This window comes from Neophocaena asiaeorientalis, unplaced genomic scaffold (assembly GCF_003031525.2).
Source record: "Neophocaena asiaeorientalis asiaeorientalis breed wild unplaced genomic scaffold, Neophocaena_asiaeorientalis_V1.1 scaffold501, whole genome shotgun sequence".
Lineage (NCBI taxonomy): Eukaryota > Metazoa > Chordata > Mammalia > Artiodactyla > Phocoenidae > Neophocaena > Neophocaena asiaeorientalis.
This window is the reverse complement of record NW_020172678.1, coordinates 1,378,984-1,398,380: the sequence shown is the minus strand read 5'-3', so window position 1 is coordinate 1,398,380 and position 19,397 is coordinate 1,378,984. Positions and strand designations below refer to the sequence as shown.

Genomic DNA, 19,397 nt, shown 5'->3' with positions numbered 1-19,397 from the left:
AATAAAAACCTATAGTAAATACACACAAAGAGAAGGGAATGAAAGTATACCACTACAGAAAGTCATAAATTCACAAAAGAAGACAACAAGAAGGGAAGAAAGAACAAAGGAACCACAAAGAAAAAAATTTAACTATCTAGCAATACTAAATCCTTATCAATAAGTGGATTAAATTGTCTAATCAGAAGGTGCAGAGTTGCTGAATGGATTTAAAAAAAAAAAAAAAAGACCCAACTCTGTGCTGCCTACAAGGTACTCATTTCAGCTAAAGGGAATACATAGGCTCAAAGTGCAGGGATGCAAAAAGATATTCCACACAAATGAAAACCAAAAGAGAGCAGGGATAGCTATACTTAGATCAGACAAAATAGACTTTAAGTCAAAAACTATAGCAAGAGATAAAGAAGGTCATTATATAATGATAAAGGGGTTAATTCATTCAGATATGCACAAACTCAACATCAGTACCTAAGTATATTAAGCAAGTACAAACAGATCTGAAGGGAGGAATTGACAACAATACACTAATAGTAGGGAACTCCATATCTCACTTTCAACAGTGGATAAATCATCCACACAGAAAATCAATAGGGAAACATTGAACTATACTTGAGATCAAATGGACCTAACAGACATTTACAAAACATTCCATCCAAAAGTACAATATGCATTCTTCTCAAGTGCTCATGGACATTCTCCAGAATAGATGATATGTTAGGTCACAAAACAAGTGTCAGCAAATTTTAAAAGATTGAAATCATATCAAGTAACTTTTCTGGCCACATTGGTAAGAAACCAGAAATCAATAGCAAGAGGAACTGTGGGGAATTTACAAATATATGGAAATTAAACAACACACTCCTGAACAACCAGTGAGTCAAAGATGAAATCAAAAGGGAAATGAAAAATATCTTGAAACAAACAAAAATGGAAAAAATGTACCGAAACTTATGGGATGCTACAAAAGCAGTGCCAAAAGAGAAGCTTATAGTGACAAATGCATACATTAAGAAAAAAGAAAGGTCTCAAATGAATCGCCTAACTTTACACCTCAAGGAATTTAGAAGAACAAGAACAAACTAAGCCCAATCTAACAGAAGAAAGGAAATAACAAAGATCAGAGAAGATATAATTGAAATAGAGAATAGAAAATTTCAATGAAACCAAGTGTTGATTTTTTGAAAAGATAACAAAATAGACAATACTTTACTAGACCAGAAAAAAAAAGAGAGAGATGACTCAAATAAAATTATAAATGAAAGAGGAGGCATCACAAATGAACCAAAGAAATACAAAGGATCTCAAGAGACTACAGTGAACAATTATACACCAACAAATTGGACAACCTAGAAGAAATGGATGAATTCCTAGAAACATACAGCCTATCAAGTTTGAATCACAAAGAGGTAGAAAATTTGAACAGGCCAATAACAAATAAGGAGATAGGATCAGTAATCCAAAACTTCCCAACAAAGAAAAGCCCAGGACCAGATGTCTTCATGGGTGAATTCTACCAAATATTTAAAGAGAAATTAATACCAATTTTTCTCATAATCTTCAAAAAATTGAAGAGAAGGGAACACTCCGAAACTAATTATATGAAGCCAGTGTTACCCTAAAACCAATGCTAACAAGGATAATACAAGAAAACCACAGACCAATATCCCTGCTGAATATATTTGCAAAAATCCTCAACAAAAATATTAGCAACTCAAATTCAACAGCATATTAAAAGTCATACACCATGATCAAGTGGGACTTATCCCTGGAATGTGAAAATGGTTCAACATAACGCAAATCAATGTGTTACACCAGTTAATAAAATGAAAGACAAAAAAAATCATGATCATCTCAATAAAGGCAGAAGTATTTGACAAAATTCAACATCCTTGCATGATAAAAGCTCAACGAATTGGGGATTGAAGGAATATACCTCAACATAATAAAAGCCATATATGACAAACCCACAGCTAATATCTTAAGGGTAAAAGGTTGAAAGCTTTCCCTCTAAGATCAGAAATAAGACAAGGTTGCTCACTCTCACCACTCCTATGCAACATATTACTAAAGTCCTAACCAGAGCAGATAGGCAAGAAAAAGAAATAAGAGTCATCTAAATTGGAAAGGAAGAAGTAAAATTGTTTCTGTTTGCTAACAACATGATCTTATATATAGAAAATCCTTAAGACTCCACCAATAAAACTGTTCATACTAATCAACAAATTCTGTAAACTTTTAGGACACAAAACCAATGTACAAAAATCAGTTGCATTGCTGTACACCAACAGTTAAATGGCTGAAAAAGAAATAAAACAATCCCATTTACAATAGCATCAAAAACAATAAAACACTTAGGAATAAACTTAACCAAGGAAATGAAAGAGCCATACACTAAAAACTGTAGGACACTGAGGAAAGAAATTGAAGAAGGCACAGATAGATGGAAAGATATTCCATGTTCATGGATCAGACGCATTAATATTGGGGTGGGATAGGGAGGGTGGGAGGGAGACGTAAGAGGGAAGAGATATGGGGACATATGTATATGTATAACTGATTCACTTTGTTATAAAGCAGAAACTAACACACTGTTGTAAAGCAATTATACTCCAATAAAGATGCTTTAAAAGAAAAAAAGAAAAGAAGCATTAATATTCTTAAAATATCCACCCCACCCCTGCAAAACCATGTACAGAGTTAATGCAATTCCTATCAAAATTTCCATTTTACTTTTCACAGAAATAGAAACATTAAAATTAATACTTGTGTGGAACTACAAAAGACACAGAATAGCAAAAGCAATCTTGAGAGAGAACTAAGCTGGAGGCATTGTGCTTCCTGATTAAAAACTATAATATAAAGCTATAGTAATCAAAGCAGTATGGTACTAGCATAAAAAAGAGGCACATGGGTAATGAAAATATGGCATATATATTCATATAAACATATATGACATGTATTTAAAGGAAGTATATATCATATAAAAATATATGATAAATAAAAATAATATATAAAATGGAATACTATTCAGCCATAAAAAAGGAAATTCTGCCGTTTGCAACAACATGAATGGACCTTGAGGGCATTATGCTAAGTGAAATAAGTCAAAGTCAGATGCTGTATAATCTCACTTATATGTGGAATCTAAAAACATCAAACTCAGTCACAGAGGGTAGTATGGTGATTGTCAGGGGCTGAGGAGCAGGGGATACAGGGAGATATTGGCTAAGTGCTACAAACTTTCAGTTAGAAGATGAATAAGTGTCAGAATCTAATGTTCAGCATGGTGACTGTAGTTATCAATACAGTACTGTGTACATAAATGTTGCTATGAGAGTAGAGCTTTAACATTCTCACCATAACAACAAAATGTGAGGTGAAAGATGTGTTAGCTAACCTTATTGTGGTAAACATTACAATTGTATCTCAATAGAACTGGAAAAAATGGAGACAGGACTTGATATCGCATACCTTTATAAATTATTTACTGAACTTGTCTGAAACTTACTGAAACAAAAACAGACACACAGATCAATGGAACAGAATACAGAGCCCAGAAATGAACCCACACTTGTATAGTCATTTATTCTGTGACAAAGGAGGCAAGATTATACAATGGGGAAAAGACAGTCTCTTCAATAAATGGTATTGAGAAGACTTCACAGCTACATGCAAAAAAATCAAACTGGATTACTTCCTCACACCATATATAAAAATAAACTCAACATGAGTTAAAGATTCAGATGTAAGACCTGAAACCATAAAACTCCTAGAAGAGAACATAGGCAGTATGCTTTCTGACATCAGTCTTAGTAATATTTTTTGGATATATCGCCTCAGGCAAGGGAAACAAAAGCAAAAATGAACAAATGGGACTACATCAAACTAAAAGGCTTTTGTACAGCAAAGGAAACTATCAACAAAATGCAAAGGTCACCTACTAAGTGGGAGAAGTTACTTGCAAATGATATATCTGATAAGGGTTAATATCCAAAATATACAGAGAACTCATACAACTCAGCATAATGAAAATAATCGAATTTTAAAATGGGCAGAGCACCTGAATAGACATTCTTCTAAAAAAGACATACAGATGGCCAACAGGTACATGAAAGAAATCCTCGACATCACTAATCATCAGGGAAATGCAAATCAAAACCACAGTGAGATACCACCTCACTCCTGTCAGAATGGCTATTATCAAAAAGACAAGAAATAAGTATTGGTGAGGATGTGGAGAAAAGGGAACCCTTGTACACTCACTGTTGGTGGGAATGTAAATGAGTGCAGCCACTATGGGAAACAGTATGGAGATTCCCAAAAAAATTAAAAATAGAACTGCTATATGATCCAGAAATTCCACTTCTAGGTATTTTTCCAAAGAAAACAAAAACATTAATTTGAAAAGATATATGCAACCCTATGTTCATTGCCGCATTATTCACAATAGCCAAGATATGGAATCAACCTAAGTGCCCACTGGTAGATGAATGGATAGAGCGGATGTGGTGTATATATATATATATATATATATACAGTGGAATATTAACCATAAAAAGGAATGAAATCTTGCCATTTGTGACAGTGTGGATGGACCTAGAAGTATTATGCTAAGTGAAATAAGTCAGACAGAAAAACACAAATACAATATGTGTTCACTTACAGTGGAATCTAAAAAACAAAATAAACATAGCAAAACAGAAACAGAGTCATAGATACAGAGTACATCAGGTGGTTGCCAGAGGGGAGGGGTTGTGGGTTGAGTGAAGTAGGTGAGGGAGATTAAAAGGTACACACTTCCAGTTATAAAATAAATGAGTCATGGGAATAAAATGTACACCATGGGGAATATAGTCAATAATATTGTAATATCTTTGTATGGTGATGGATGGTAACTAGACTTATTATGATGATCATTTTGTAATGTACAGAAATACTGAATTACTTTGTTGTGTAACAGAAGCTAACAGTGTTGTAAGTCAATTATACTTCAAAAACAAACAAACAAACAAAAATCCCAAACAAACAAATGAACTCAGAAAGACCACATGAAATAGGTCAGATTTGTGGTTACAAGAGGCTGGGTGTGGCAGGAGGGGGAATTGGATGAAGGTAGTCAAAAGGTACAAACTTCCAGTTATAAGATAAGTACTAGGGATGTGATATTCAACATGATTAATATAATTAACACGGCTATATGTTTTTTATGAAAATTGCTAAAAGAGTAAGTCCTAAGAGTTCTCATCACAAGGAAAAAAATTTATTTATTTATTTATTTTGCGGTACGCGGGCCTCTCACTGTTGTGGCCTCTCCCGTTGCGGAGCACAGGCTCCGGACGCGCAGGTTCAGCGGCCATGGCTCACGGGCCCAGCCGCTCCACGGCATGTGGGATCTTCCCGGACCGGGGCACGAACCCGTGTCTCCTGCATCAACAGGCGGACTCTCAACCACTGCGCCACCAGGGAAGCCCAGAAAAAAATTTTTTTCTTTTTCTTTATTTTCTATCTATATGAGATGATGGATATTCACTAAACTTTTGTGGTAATCATTTCATGATGTATGTAAGTCAGATCATTATGCTGTAATGCTTTCAACTTGTACAGTGCTGAATGCCAATTATATCTCAGTAAAACCACAAGGAAAAAAATACATGTTAAGTTCTATATGTAAATGAGTATTATCCCCCTAAAAGTCATTCTCTTCTCTTCCCATTATTTGCCCCTCCCTATACACACACCATTTAGTCAATAACTAAAAGCAGGTAAAATCAAAAGAAGTCAACATTCTTCAACTTCCAGAATTGTTCCAACCAATCATTGGTTTCATGAGTTCTCCCCCCACAACCCCCAAGAGGCTTAGAAACAGGACTTTCCAGTCATATTTATATACTCCACCTATCCCAGATATAAATATATCTATTATATATTTATCTTATAACTTCACGTTACTGTTATTAGTAGTTCTGAAAGTTTTTTCGTTCATTTTCTTGGAGTTTTTAGGAAGACATTTATATTTATATAATCTTCAAATAATGATAATTGTTTTTTCTAACATGTGCTTTATTTTATCTCATTATATATTTGCTTTGGCTAGAACTTTCAAAATAATATCCATAATAGTGAGCATCCCCACTTTGTTTATTATATTAAAATAAATGTCCTTGGCATTTTTCAGTTAAGTATATTGTGAATCTTGGTGTCAGATAAATATTATTTTCCATATTGAATAAGTTCCTCCTACCTCTATTTCTCAGGAAAAAAAAGATTAGGAAGACTTAAAATTTTGTCAAATGCTTTTTCAGCATCTAGCCTGATGATCAAAGTGGCTTTATTCCTGTGACCCAGTTTTATTGCATTATAGTTGTAAAAATTCTGCATTTGCAATTTCTTCTTTTACTTGTGTTTGTTGTGTGTGGTGTGTGTGTGTGTGTGTGTTGACTAATATCTAATGTCTTTCTAAATTTCCCTTGAAGATTTAAAAAATATATGCAATCTCTGTTTACCAGAAAGCAGTGTTCAATATATATCTGTTAAATTGAACTTGTGGTTTGTATTATATAAAGTGTCCATAACCTCATTAAGTTTTCTACAAAATATGTCAAAGGCTTAGATATTACAGTAATTTTTGTAATTTATTCTTTACATCTAACTAATATTTTGTTATATATTTTGCTGTGATGTTGTCCTGTACATAAAAATATATAATAGATTTTCATTATGGATGGTAGTTATGAGTAATATAAAAATGGTGTTTGTTCTTAATCCTTCTGCTCTTAGTTCATTTCTGTCTCATTAATATTACCACCTCTGCTTTCTTACTGTATCGTTTTCTTGTATTTCCTCTTATTTTTTATCTTTCTATATTATTTTGTTTTCAGGATATTTTTTATAAATAACAGACCCAGTCTGAGAGCATGTGTTCTAATAGAGGAGTTTAGTTCATTTAACTTTGTTGTGATTTATTTGTTCTTACATCTATCACCTTATGTCTTGTTTTCTGTGCTTTCTTTCCATTTTGTTTTTCTGTTAAGCTTTTGCTTTATTCATTGGGTTTTTCTCCCAAGTAATTTTAATGCTCTCCTATTCGTGGTAATCTGAGTTAATTTAAATGTGTATATGTATATGTATCTGTGGGGGTTGCGGGGAGACGTGGCCTTTTTTTTTTTTTTTTTTTTGCTTGACCTGTGCTCTCCTATTCGTGGTAATCTGAGTTAATTTAAATGTGTATATGTATATGTATCTGTGGGGGTTGCGGGGAGACGTGGCCTTTTTTTTTTTTTTTTTTTTAGCTGCACTGGGTCTTGTTTGCCGCATGCAAGATCTTCGTTGTGGCATGCAGGATCTTTTAGTTGTGGCATGCAGGATCTTTTAGTTGTGGCATGTGGGATCTAGTTCCCCCACCAGTTCTCTGATAGTTCCGGGCCCCCTGCGTTGGGAGCATGGAGTCTTACCCACTGGACCACCAGGGAAGTCCCAGTATGTAGCTTTTTTATGTAGGACAGAATCATCTATTTCTTTTGATGTCTTCTATTGGAAGTCAAGAAGTTTATCTTCCTTTCACTTTCTTCTCTCCACACAGTTTTTACATTTTTAATAATCTTATACTTCATTATTCTATAGCCATTCTCATATAATGGCTAAGAGTGGTGCATACTCTAGTAGACTGTCTGTATTTGAATCCTGGCTCTTTGACTCTGGACACCCAATACCTTAGTTTCCTCTTTTTTTTTTAAGAATAGTCTCTATTTTTTTAAAAAAATATTTATTTATTTAGGCTTAGTTGCGGCAGGTGGGATCTTTAGTTGCGGCATGCAGACTTCTTAGTTGCAGCATGCATGCAGGATCTAGTTCCCTGACCAGGGTTCAAACCCAGGTTCCCTGCACTGGGAGCGTGGAGTCTTACCCACTGGACCTCCAGGGGAGTCCCAGTTTCCTCTTTTTTAACAGGGGATGGGTATAATAGTACAATGTCACAGAGCGGTTGGGAGGATTAAATAATTCATATAAAGTGCCTGATACATAATAAACATTTAATAAGTCGACATGCCATGTTTATTTTATCAATAACCATTATTTAAGCTTAACTCTGTTCTACTGATTTTATTGCTCACTTAATTTACTGCTCATTTCTGAATTGATCTCACCTTCCCCGTCTTTATTTTGATTGATTTTTTTGTCATTGCTGGCTGAAGAATTTCCTCAACCAGGGGTTGGCAAACTTTTTCTTAAAGGACAAGATTAATTATTTTAGGCTTGCTGGCCATAAGGTCTCTGTCACAGCTACTCATTTCTGCCCTTGTACCTCAAAAGCAGCCATGGACAATACATAATCAAATGGCTAGCCAGCAGATCATAGTTTATCAATCCTTGCTTAAGACTTTTGTTACTGTTTTTTGTGGAATTTTGTGAGGAAGAATCTGTGGATTATATAGTTTCAAAGTCCTTGCCTGTCTGAGACTGTCTTCTGTTGCTAATATAGGTAAATGATGAGTTGACTTGTATGTAATTCTTAAATGAAAATTGTTTTCCTGGGACTTCCCTGGTGCCACAAATAAAGATCCCATGTGCTGCAACTAAGATCTGGTGCAGCCAAATAAATAAATTTTATAAATAAATAAATAAATGAATAAATAAAATTTGTTTTCCCTCAAGATTCTATAGAACTTGCTCTGTGGTGTTCATGTTGTTGAGAATTATGATACAACCCAATATTTTCTTCTTTATGATAACTTTTTTTTTCTTCCTGTATAGTTGGGGTCTCTTTTTCTTTATCCATGGCGTTTGTCACTTCACTAGGGGAGGGGTTTTTTTTTCCTGCATTAAAAGAGCAAGCCCAAGAAGAAAAGCTAGATTGTTACATTTACACACCATGAACTTCAGCTATTTCAGATCACTTTATTGTCTTTCTTTTTTACCCACTAAGGAAAATTTCTGGATATTATATTCCAAAAGTTAGCAATAAAAATGTCATATCATTTTATCATTTCAAACTGCACATCATGGGAAAAACTAGTTATTTTAAGTGGTAGAATGTTTACTATTTTATATAGTTTGGGCCCCCTGTATTTCAATTTAATGGGAGCGTACAGCTGCACAGCCACAGAAAACATATTCAGGAAACAGTCTAAATAACTTACCCATGTTTGAGCATATTCAGTCACTAAATGGTTATTAATTAAAATTTGTTAGTATAGTCAAAAAGTTATTACAGTGCTTTTTAAAAAATATTTATTTATTTATTTGGCTGTGCCAGGTCTTAGTTGCAGTACACGGGATCTTCGTTGTGGCATGTGGGATCTTTTAGTTGCAGCATACAGAATCTTTACTTGTGGCATGCGAACTCTTGGTTGCAGCATGTGGGATCTAGTTCCCCAAGCAGGGATCGAACCCCGGCCCCCTGCATTGGGAGCATGGAGTCTTAGCCACTGGACCACCAGGGAAGTCCCTACAGTGTTTTAAATTGTAATTCTAGCACAACCAACAGCGAAAACCTTGGTTTAACTGTATATCATAACACAGTGTCTTCTATAACGAATTATAGTAGATGTGGATACTTTTTTATTTGCCATTTCAGATCTTGCATTTCAAGAATAATCATTTGCCTGATTTCAGAGCAAAATGCCATAGTTATTCTCATCATCACCATTGACTTCAGATGGCATGATTAATAGTGGATATTTTGGTCAGTAGATAATTCTACAAGACAATGATGAGGGCAAGCCTGACTATGGGACTTCTGAGTTGATGCAGAAAGTGTAATTGTTAAACTTTTGAGCCACTGATATTGTTCATGCTATGCCTTGCTTCACATAAATACACCTTTTTACAAAGTTAACTGTGTATAAAAATTAAATAAGATACATAGCTTTATAAAAGGAAATATTCCTTGACTTTGTCCTTATCTTTTATCATTCTGTAAGTCTTCTGTTTTTCAAATATCTGCAGTCCTTTTACTAGGTATGTTAGACTGGCTCTTATCATGAAACCTAATATTAGAAAATGCTGAAGAGACTAATAGATTATCAAAGAGTACCTGTAAAATACTTTATTAACAGAAGTCAAATCAGACTTAGAAGGCAATTAGGTCATTGAAAAGAAAATTGATCTGCTGTTGCTTAAGTATGTTTTAATAAAATTCTTAGGACATTTTCATTTAATGTAGCACCCTTCTTTGGAAACTAAATCATCCCAAGGAAATGCTATAGTACAACTACAATGCATCATACCATAGGAACTTTTTTTCTCCACTCTGTGTAAAAAGGGCAGAAAGATTCTTCCAGGCCGCACCTAGGCATCATACCTTGAAGAATTCAGAAGAATTGAGAGAGGGGCACTTTTTTTGAAACCTAATCTTGCAGGTTTTTCTTCTCCTTTTCCCAAGCCTAATGTGAGAAAACAAGACACTAAGCCCTTATATAAGAAAAATGTTAATATATTAGTCTGCAAAGAAGTCCTATTGTTATTAGAAAGGATAAGTCATTCCAGAATTAACTATATTTAGAATACTGCATTTATGGGAGGCATTGGCCCTCTCAAGTACCCCAGAGTGGGCTATTAGGATGTTGAAGTTCTGGAAACAAGTTCTGAGAAACCTTTAGTAGAGACATGACACTATGCTTTTATGTATTCAGAGGGCCAGCATATATGAGGAAGCAGTTATATTTTTTTATTTCTCTAGAAAATTAAATTAGGACAATTTGTAAGAGCTACAAAGAATTAGATCTGGGCTCTGCATGGGGAAAAAAGTTCAATTAATATGGCCAACAGTGGTTGCACCACAGCAGTGGTGACCTCCCTCTCAGAAATAATCAGAGGCTGTGTGATCATCCTTATAAATTCAGTAGGCAGGTTCATCATTAAAGAGAAGTGTGTCATATTATATGAAATTTTTTTCTAACTCAGAGTTCTCTGATATTGCATATTAATTACCTCATTTGTCCTAGGCATCATTTTAAAACAGGAATGGTAGAGCTGGGAATTTTGTGGTAGGAGAATCAAACCAACAGAAAATAAGAAACTGGGCTTCCCTGATGGTGCAGTGGTTGAGAATCTGCCTGCCAATGCAGGGGACATGGGTTCGAACCCTGGTCTGGGAAGATCCCACATGCCGCGGAGTAACTGGACCCATGAGCCACAACTACTGAGCCTGCGTGTCTGGAGCCTGTGCTCCGAAACGAGAGGCCGTGATAGTGAGAGGCCCGCGCACCGCGATGAAGAGTGGCCCCTGCTTGCCGCAACTAGAGAAAGCCCTAGCACAGAAACGAAGACCCAACACAGCCAAAAATAAATAAATAAATAAATTTATTTATTAAAAAAAAAAAGAAAAGAAGAAACTTTTTTTTGTTGTTGTTCATTCCGTCAGTACTACCAAAAGAGAATTTAAGGCATAATGACTCATTATGTTGTGGAAAAGCCAGAATTAGACCTCAAGTCATTTGCATTTCTATTAAAGAAAAATAAGTGAAAGTCATGAAAATCTTGAGACAGGTAGTGTTGTTGCTATCTGATTATTTGACTTACCACACATAGAAAAACGTTTTTTTTTCTTATTACTAAAACAACATAGAAAAATCTACTGTGCTTTGAGCAAGTCAAGAGTTGTTATTGCTGTTGTCATTATTGTCAATGATAGAATAATGTAAAAATGTTTTATTCTTAACTAGAACAGATCTAATGTATATCCATTTACTTATAGCAAAGACTATCATGGAATTATGAGTAAAGGATGTATAGTGATGAACTTTGTATAGAATTCCATTGTTTTGATCAGTTCCAATGTATAATTGTTTTAGAAATTGATGCGCAGAAAGTAGATTAAGCCATTAACACAAGGAGCGGGCAGAGCAGAGCTTCACTGTCACTCTACAAGCAGCCTGGAATTCAAAAGAATTCCTCTCTATATACCTTTCTATGGAAATAGGTTGTGAATTAATGTAAACTCAAGACACCTTTAGCTTTCCAGAGCAGCTAGATTTAAAAATTACTCCAAAGCCTACATTTAAAGGGAGACAGGAGAGTATGAGAAAATTGCCTAGCAGCATATTCCTGTGTAGCATGTTTCACTTAAAGCAAGCTGGTTTTTTACTTAAGTGCTTGGACGTGATCAGCAGATGAAGATTGAATAGACTGAGAGAACTACTCCTTGAAGGACCTTGCCTGATAGACTGCTCAGGCCTAAGTGAGAGTGTGCACGGCTGCTGCCCTGACTTGCCATATCAGTGACCAGGGCACAGGAGCTCAGCCTGAGAGTGTCAGCACATATTCTTTAATGAACACTCTGAGTCGCTCCACATAAAGCAGATACTCTGTTTGGGAGTAAGCCAGGATAAAAAGATAAAGAAACCTCAAGCAATATAGGATGTGCTTTGTTTGGTAAAGTGAATTTAACCTTAGTTGTAGGAGAACATGTAAGTATGATTTGCCATAATAACTCATTCAGTCATATAAATGACTGGGCATATGCCATCACAGAACTCACAGGACAGCAGGAGTGACAGATCATGATAAAGCTAAAATTTTAAGAACTCTGTGTCCCCTCTGTAATCAGTGGAGATAGGGAATGAGAGTGCTGCTTTAATTCAGGAGTAGCAGCACTTTGACTGCTTCTGGCCAGATCTTTCCCTATTTCTATTCATTTGGACCACATTTCCTTTGATGTTGTGATACCGCCTCCTCTGTCACTGCTTCCTTTCTCTTTCCTTTCACCTTAAATATTGGTTTCCAACTCATTCTACCCTTTCTTTACCTTTCTGCTCAACCTTCAGTTCTCCATGGACAATGTCATTTCAGGTCTTTGCGGCTAACATATTTATGTTAATGATTCCCAGCTTTAACCTCTCTCTTCTAAGCTTTAGACCCATATTTCCACCTATCTCCTGAACATTTTCATCTGAATATACTATGGACTCCTTGAATTCAGCAGGTCCTATCTGAATTCATTTTTTTTCCTCAAACCTTTTCCATTCTTTTTATCTCTTGATTAGTGATATGCAGGCTACCTGGTAGCCTAAGCCAGTTATGCTGTCTGCCTTTTTTACTCTTAACTCATCACAGCTAATTAATCATTAAGTTATATACTTTCTGCTTTAAGTTATTTCAGATACATTTCCTTCTGTCCATGACCACTGCCATCACCTCAGTTCACATTTGCAACATTTACAAGAGCTTTTATGATCTTCTCTGAGGCTGCTTCTTGTTTTCCAACTCATCCTTCACACTGTAGCCAGAGAAGTTCTTTCTGAATGCCTGTGTGATTGTGGCACTCCTCCACTTAAAACTTTCAGTGACCTCATATTGTCTACAGTTGTTACAATTTCAAGAATCTGTAAGGATTAGACAAATAATGTATGTGAGTGCAGTGGGCCAAGTTTGAGACAATAGGGGAGAACAGGGAGGCACTCCTGTTTAAAGAAATTCATATTTAGAATTTTAAAAACTATGTGACAAGTCTATCAGAGAATCTGATGTTGTCTATGCCTGTGAGTGCAACCAAGCTTAAACTGCTGAGCTCCTCACATGCAATGTTTCTTTGATATCAGGTAAATCCTTTAGATGGACCACTTGAAACTCTGAGCTATTGCAGAGACTGACATAACCAGTGAGTCGTGTTTGGTTGTTTTGTTTCTAAGTCCAAACATACCAGAATAAAGAGTATTGGTTTATTATTTTAAGTACCATTGTCTTCATATTGGAGGCTGTGGAACATAATGAAAAAATTATGGGCTTTGGAGTCAGTGTTGACCAAGGTTCACTTACCAGTTCCGCTGCCTATTAGCTGTGTGATTTTGACCTAGTCATTTAGTGACTTTGAGCCCCAATTTCCTACTCTGTTGAAAAAATTAAGAAAGAAATAAAATTTTCAGGATTGAGAATACAAAATCAGATAACAGCTTAGAATTATCCAGCCCAATGCTTGGTAACTCTTCAGTAAAAGGTAGCATCCAGACAGGTAGGAATAATTTAAGAAGTGACAATAAATATACAAAAATCTAATCCCCCCCACTGCATCCTTCTCAGCAATCATGCTGGTGGCCTAGAGCAAACCTGTTGGAAGCCATTATCAAGTGAAACAGGCAATTGGAAACTGACAAGCACATGATTCACCCAGGCAACTAAAAACCAGCAACTTACCCACTTAGTTGGCTAGCTAGCTGAAAATGGAATTTAAGCCTAGGAAGTGTTGCTACTGACAAATTCATGAGCATGATGGGAATATGGACTCTCTACAACAATGCATAATACACTAAGCCCTTTTTTACTCTTTTGTCTACATATAATCTTTAATTGTTATTATTTTTTTTTACTAAAAGTGATATTAACTGAAAATTTAATTCAGTAGTATCAGGATATATAGGAAATTTTATTTTGGTTTATTCTCTATAGCTATATAAATTTGAAGCACCAAAGGAAGGAGGTAAACGACTTAGTTTTCTTTTTTTTCGGCCACGCGATGTGGCCTATGGCATCTTAGTTCCCCAACCAGGGATCGAACCCAGGCCCCTGCAGTGACAGTGCCGAGTCCTAACCACTGGATTGCCAGGGAAGTCGCTATTTTCTTTACTAGAACGTTTAGCATTGGTAAGGAAGGAGGGCTGTTCTCTTTATATTTTATCCTAATGCACAAATATATTAATTTTATTTTGATTAACCTAGGAACATTAAAGAAGTCTTGAAACACTTTCATCATTCACTTAAGGGAAAAAAAATATACTGTCTTCTCAAGCTTTGCACTTTTCATTTTGTTTTTTAAACATTTAAGTGTACTTTGCTTAGTAATTTGTGTACCCAGCTGACATGGTTAAAATAGGGGGCTGGGTAGCTGACAGTGTGCTTTTCTGCCTTACCACAGAGCTATTGTGACTTTGAGTAGAGCAGTGTAGATAATAACCTCTTGGCAGAATGATATCCACGGAACTCCTGATTGTACTTACAGTGGAGAGACTAGAAAAAACAAAGTAGAAAGCTAGCTTGTTTTAAAAAGGCAAGACAAAGACTTAGAGTTTTAGCTTCTTACTTTGCAGCAGTATATCTCACCCCAAATAGACTTTCATGCCCAGATAAATAACACTATATTTAAGTAACAGAACAACGTTAATATTATTCAGTTAAGAGGATGGTTTCTAAGAAAGCAAAGCTGAAGTATTTAAAAGGAGAGTGTTGAAACACAAAGATAGACAGGTGCTGTCTTTACTGGCCATGGTAAAATTCTCTTTTGGTTTTAAGGACTATTGCTAAAAGGTTGATTAAGATACATATGGTGGCATTCTGTGACTTGATATCACATTTTAATGTTTAACTATCTTTTTTTCTTAAAGGAGTGATTGTTTTTGGTCAATACCTTCTAAATAATTTTCTTTTTTCTTCCTCCTTCCCTCCTGCCCTTCCTTCCTTCCTAACTTGCAGCTCCTCAGAGAAATTTTGAAATTGCCTTCAAGATGTTTGACTTGAATGGAGATGGAGAAGTAGACATGGAGGAGTTTGAACAGGCAAGTTTTCCTGGAAATTTCCTTTGAATACATTAATATTGAACACATTTTCATGTGCCTTGGAGTTACTGTGGCCTTGGTCAGTATATTCTGATGCTATCCAATTTTTGAAGTACCAAATGTATCATTTTTCAGAATTATCTCCACTTTTAATAGGTGAGGTTTTTTTGTTTGTTTTTACTCTAAATGTAAGGAATTATTTGAGTATATTATTAAGGTCAACATTGCTCTGATTCCCCAACATGAATTAGACTCTAAATGCTGAGAGGCTAAGTTACGGTTATTCAATCATATATTCAATCAACATTTATTAAATAGCTCCTTTGTGCCAGGCAGTTCCAGAATACAAGGAAGAATGACATATGTTCTGAAAGGATTTCTGTAAGAGAAGGAAAAATGGTACGATGCCTTTTACTATAGCAGGTTCCAGCCATAAAAGTATATAGTTTCTTCTATCCTAGGAAGAGATTACATTTCCATCAAACTTCTGTTCTTGGAGGGCCATGGTATCTCTCCAGGTATAATTATTATGTTTGGTAGAAGTGGTTTCAAAACAGAAAATATATATGTGGGAGATAATATTTTTGTATTCACAATGAGTAAAGAGGCAAAAAGGAAGTGGGAGAAAGTATCAGGAATAGTGTATCTTTAAATAAGAAATGCACAGAGACAAATATTTCAAAATACCTACAGATATTTATTCAAATTTGCAAGCTATGTCCATCTAATACCTTCACTTTTCATAATTCTGCACTTCACTGGTGTTACCAGGTGGCCTCAAATGATTATAAATAGAACTTATTTTGGTATTTTTAATTTTATTTTACACAACTATTTTATTTTTATTGAGATATAGTTAACCTATAACATTGTTTTAGGTGTATGACATAATAATTTGACCTATGTATATACTTTGAAATGATTACCACAATAAATTTAGTTAATATTCATCACCACACATAGTTTTTTTTCTTGTGATGAGAACTTTTAAGATCTCCTCTCTTAGCAGCTTTCAAATATACAGTTTAGTTTTGTTGACTATAGTCTCCATGCTTATATCTCCAAGGCTTATTTATCTTATAAGTGGAAGTTTAGACCACCTTCACTCATTTTGCCCACCCTCCATCCCCTGCTTCTGGCAACCAACAATCTGTTCTCTGTGTCTGTGAGGTCAGCTTTTTTTTGGATTCCACATATAAGTGAGATCGTATAGTATTTGCCTTTCTCTCTCTGACTTATTTCATCCAGCATAATGCCCTCAACGTTCATCCATGTTAATCACAAATGGCAGGATTTACTTCCTTTTTTATGTCTGAATAACATTCCTCTGTGTGTGTGTGTGTGTGTGTGTGTGTGTGTGTGTGTGTGTATTTTCTTTATCCATTCATCTGCCAGTGGACACTTAGGTTGTTTCCATGTCCTGGCTATTGTAAATAATGCTGCAATGAATATGTTGGGGGGGGCTGAAGATATCTCTTCAACATAGTGATTGGTTTCCTTTGGATAAATACTCAGAAGTGGAATTGCTGGATCATATGGTAGTTCTAGTCTTAATGTTTTGAGGAATCTTCATGCTGTTTTCCATACTGGCTACGCCAGTTTACATTCCCACTAGTGCCTGAGGATTCCCTTTTCTCCACATTCTCACCAACATTTTTGGCATTGCTGTTGAAATGCTGAATGACTTGGAGCAGTCACTCCACCATTCTGCTCACTTGACAGAGAAGGGAGTATTAATTTCATCTAATATGATCCCTTGATAACTGGCCTTGTTAAACGGATGGAACTTGTAATATTGATCACAAGGAATTTTGATGTAAAAACTCCTTAGAGAAACAAAAATAATTATAAGGTGGTTTAGGAGTGAATAGCTCTCATTAGAAGTTTCTCTGCTTCATCGTTCTACGTTCTACATTTTTGGGCAATATAATAATTCTTTAAGTTGAAAGTGCACTAAGCTTTAAAACATTCAAACTTTGAATTCCAGCTAAATAGGTATTTTCTTGACGGTAAATTTTTCAGCTTTTTTTTGGATTCCACATATAAGTGAGATCGTATAGTATTTGCCTTTCTCTCTCTGACTTATTTCATCCAGCATAATGCCCTCAACGTTCATCCATGTTAATCACAAATGGCAGGATTTACTTCCTTTTTTATGTCTGAATAACATTCCTCTGTGTGTGTGTGTGTGTGTGTGTGTGTGTGTGTGTGTGTGTATTTTCTTTATCCATTCATCTGCCAGTGGACACTTAGGTTGTTTCCATGTCCTGGCTATTGTAAATAATGCTGCAATGAATATGTTGGGGGGGGCTGAAGATATCTCTTCAACATAGTGATTGGTTTCCTTTGGATAAATACTCAGAAGTGGAATTGCTGGATCATATGGTAGTTCTAGTCTTAATGTTTTGAGGAATCTTCATGCTGTTTTCCATACTGGCTACGCCAGTTTACATTCCCACTAGTGCCTGAGGATTCCCTTTTCTCCACATTCTCACCAACATTTTTGGCATTGCTGTTGAAATGCTGAATGACTTGGAGCAGTCACTCCACCATTCTGCTCACTTGACAGAGAAGGGAGTATTAATTTCATCTAATATGATCCCTTGATAACTGGCCTTGTTAAACGGATGGAACTTGTAATATTGATCACAAGGAATTTTGATGTAAAAACTCCTTAGAGAAACAAAAATAATTATAAGGTGGTTTAGGAGTGAATAGCTCTCATTAGAAGTTTCTCTGCTTCATCGTTCTACGTTCTACATTTTTGGGCAATATAATAATTCTTTAAGTTGAAAGTGCACTAAGCTTTAAAACATTCAAACTTTGATTTCCAGCTAAATAGGTATTTTCTTGACGGTAAATCTGTCAAGGTTACAAAAAAAGTTAAACAGAACCAGTATGAGGACACACACGTTTCATCATTCTGTATCTTCAAAGTCAATGTGGTGTGAAGCAAGCTAATACCTAATATTACTCTTTTATTCATCTTTTTCAAAAATTACTTTGATCATGCATAAACATAAATTACTAAAAAACGTTACACGACTGTAAATAGTGTAAGTTTTCTCTGACCTTTCTTTTCTTTTTTTATAAATTTATTTATTTATTTATTTTTGGCTGAACTGGGTCTTCATTGCTGCACGTGGGCTTTCTGTAGTTGCGGTGAGCAGAGGCTACTCTTCATTTGCGGTGCGCGGGCTTCTCATTGCGGTGGCTTCTCTTGTTGCAGAGCACAGGCTCTAGGCTCACGGGCTTCAGTAGTTGTGGCATGTGGGCTCAGTAGTTGTGGCTCACGGGCTCGAGAGCGCAGGCTCAGTAGTTGTGGCGCACGGGCTTAGTTGCTCCACGGCAGGTGGGATCTTCCTGGACCAGGGCTTGAACCCATGTCCCCAGCACTGGCAGGCAAATTCTGAACCATTGTGCCACCAGGGAAGCCCCCAGATCCTTTTCTTTAACCCATTTCATAGCAGATCATAAAACAGAACTAACCTAGCAAAATATATTTTTTAAGAAATCTCATAACTGTTTGGGCTACATTCACCCGAGGCTGTGACAGAAATGTTTTTTTAGTATGAAAGTATGAGTTGTGAGACAGAAGAAAGGGAATGAAATTTCCACATACACTCTTCAGCACCACACTTTTGAAGCTAACATACACATTTCCACCATAGGAAGGGTATGAGCTGCAATATTATAGCACAGACAAAATTTAAATCATGACAGGTCTTGACGTTGATGCTCAATACTGGTTCACTGCTATTGGAAAATTCTTCAGTTCTCACACCCAGGCAAAGAAAATGAATTGTGTATTGCCTTCAAATAGAAGCAGCAGTGTACTGATTATCCTGTATTTCAATTTAATGTCTAAAAAACTTCAACTTAAATTATTTTAAAGTCCATTGTATACCTATC

At 35.7% G+C, this 19,397-nt stretch overlaps 1 protein-coding gene across 1 annotated transcript in view; it reads left to right on the top strand.

The window, feature by feature from the left end:
* The window catches only part of MICU1 (mitochondrial calcium uptake 1), a 223,853-nt gene that overhangs the window by 121,016 nt on the left and 83,440 nt on the right, over nucleotides 1-19,397 (top strand). The window contains exon 7 of the mRNA XM_024739749.1: nucleotides 15,403-15,485. Coding sequence (XP_024595517.1) covers nucleotides 15,403-15,485 — 83 coding nt within the window. The remainder of the gene's footprint in view (nucleotides 1-15,402; nucleotides 15,486-19,397) is intronic.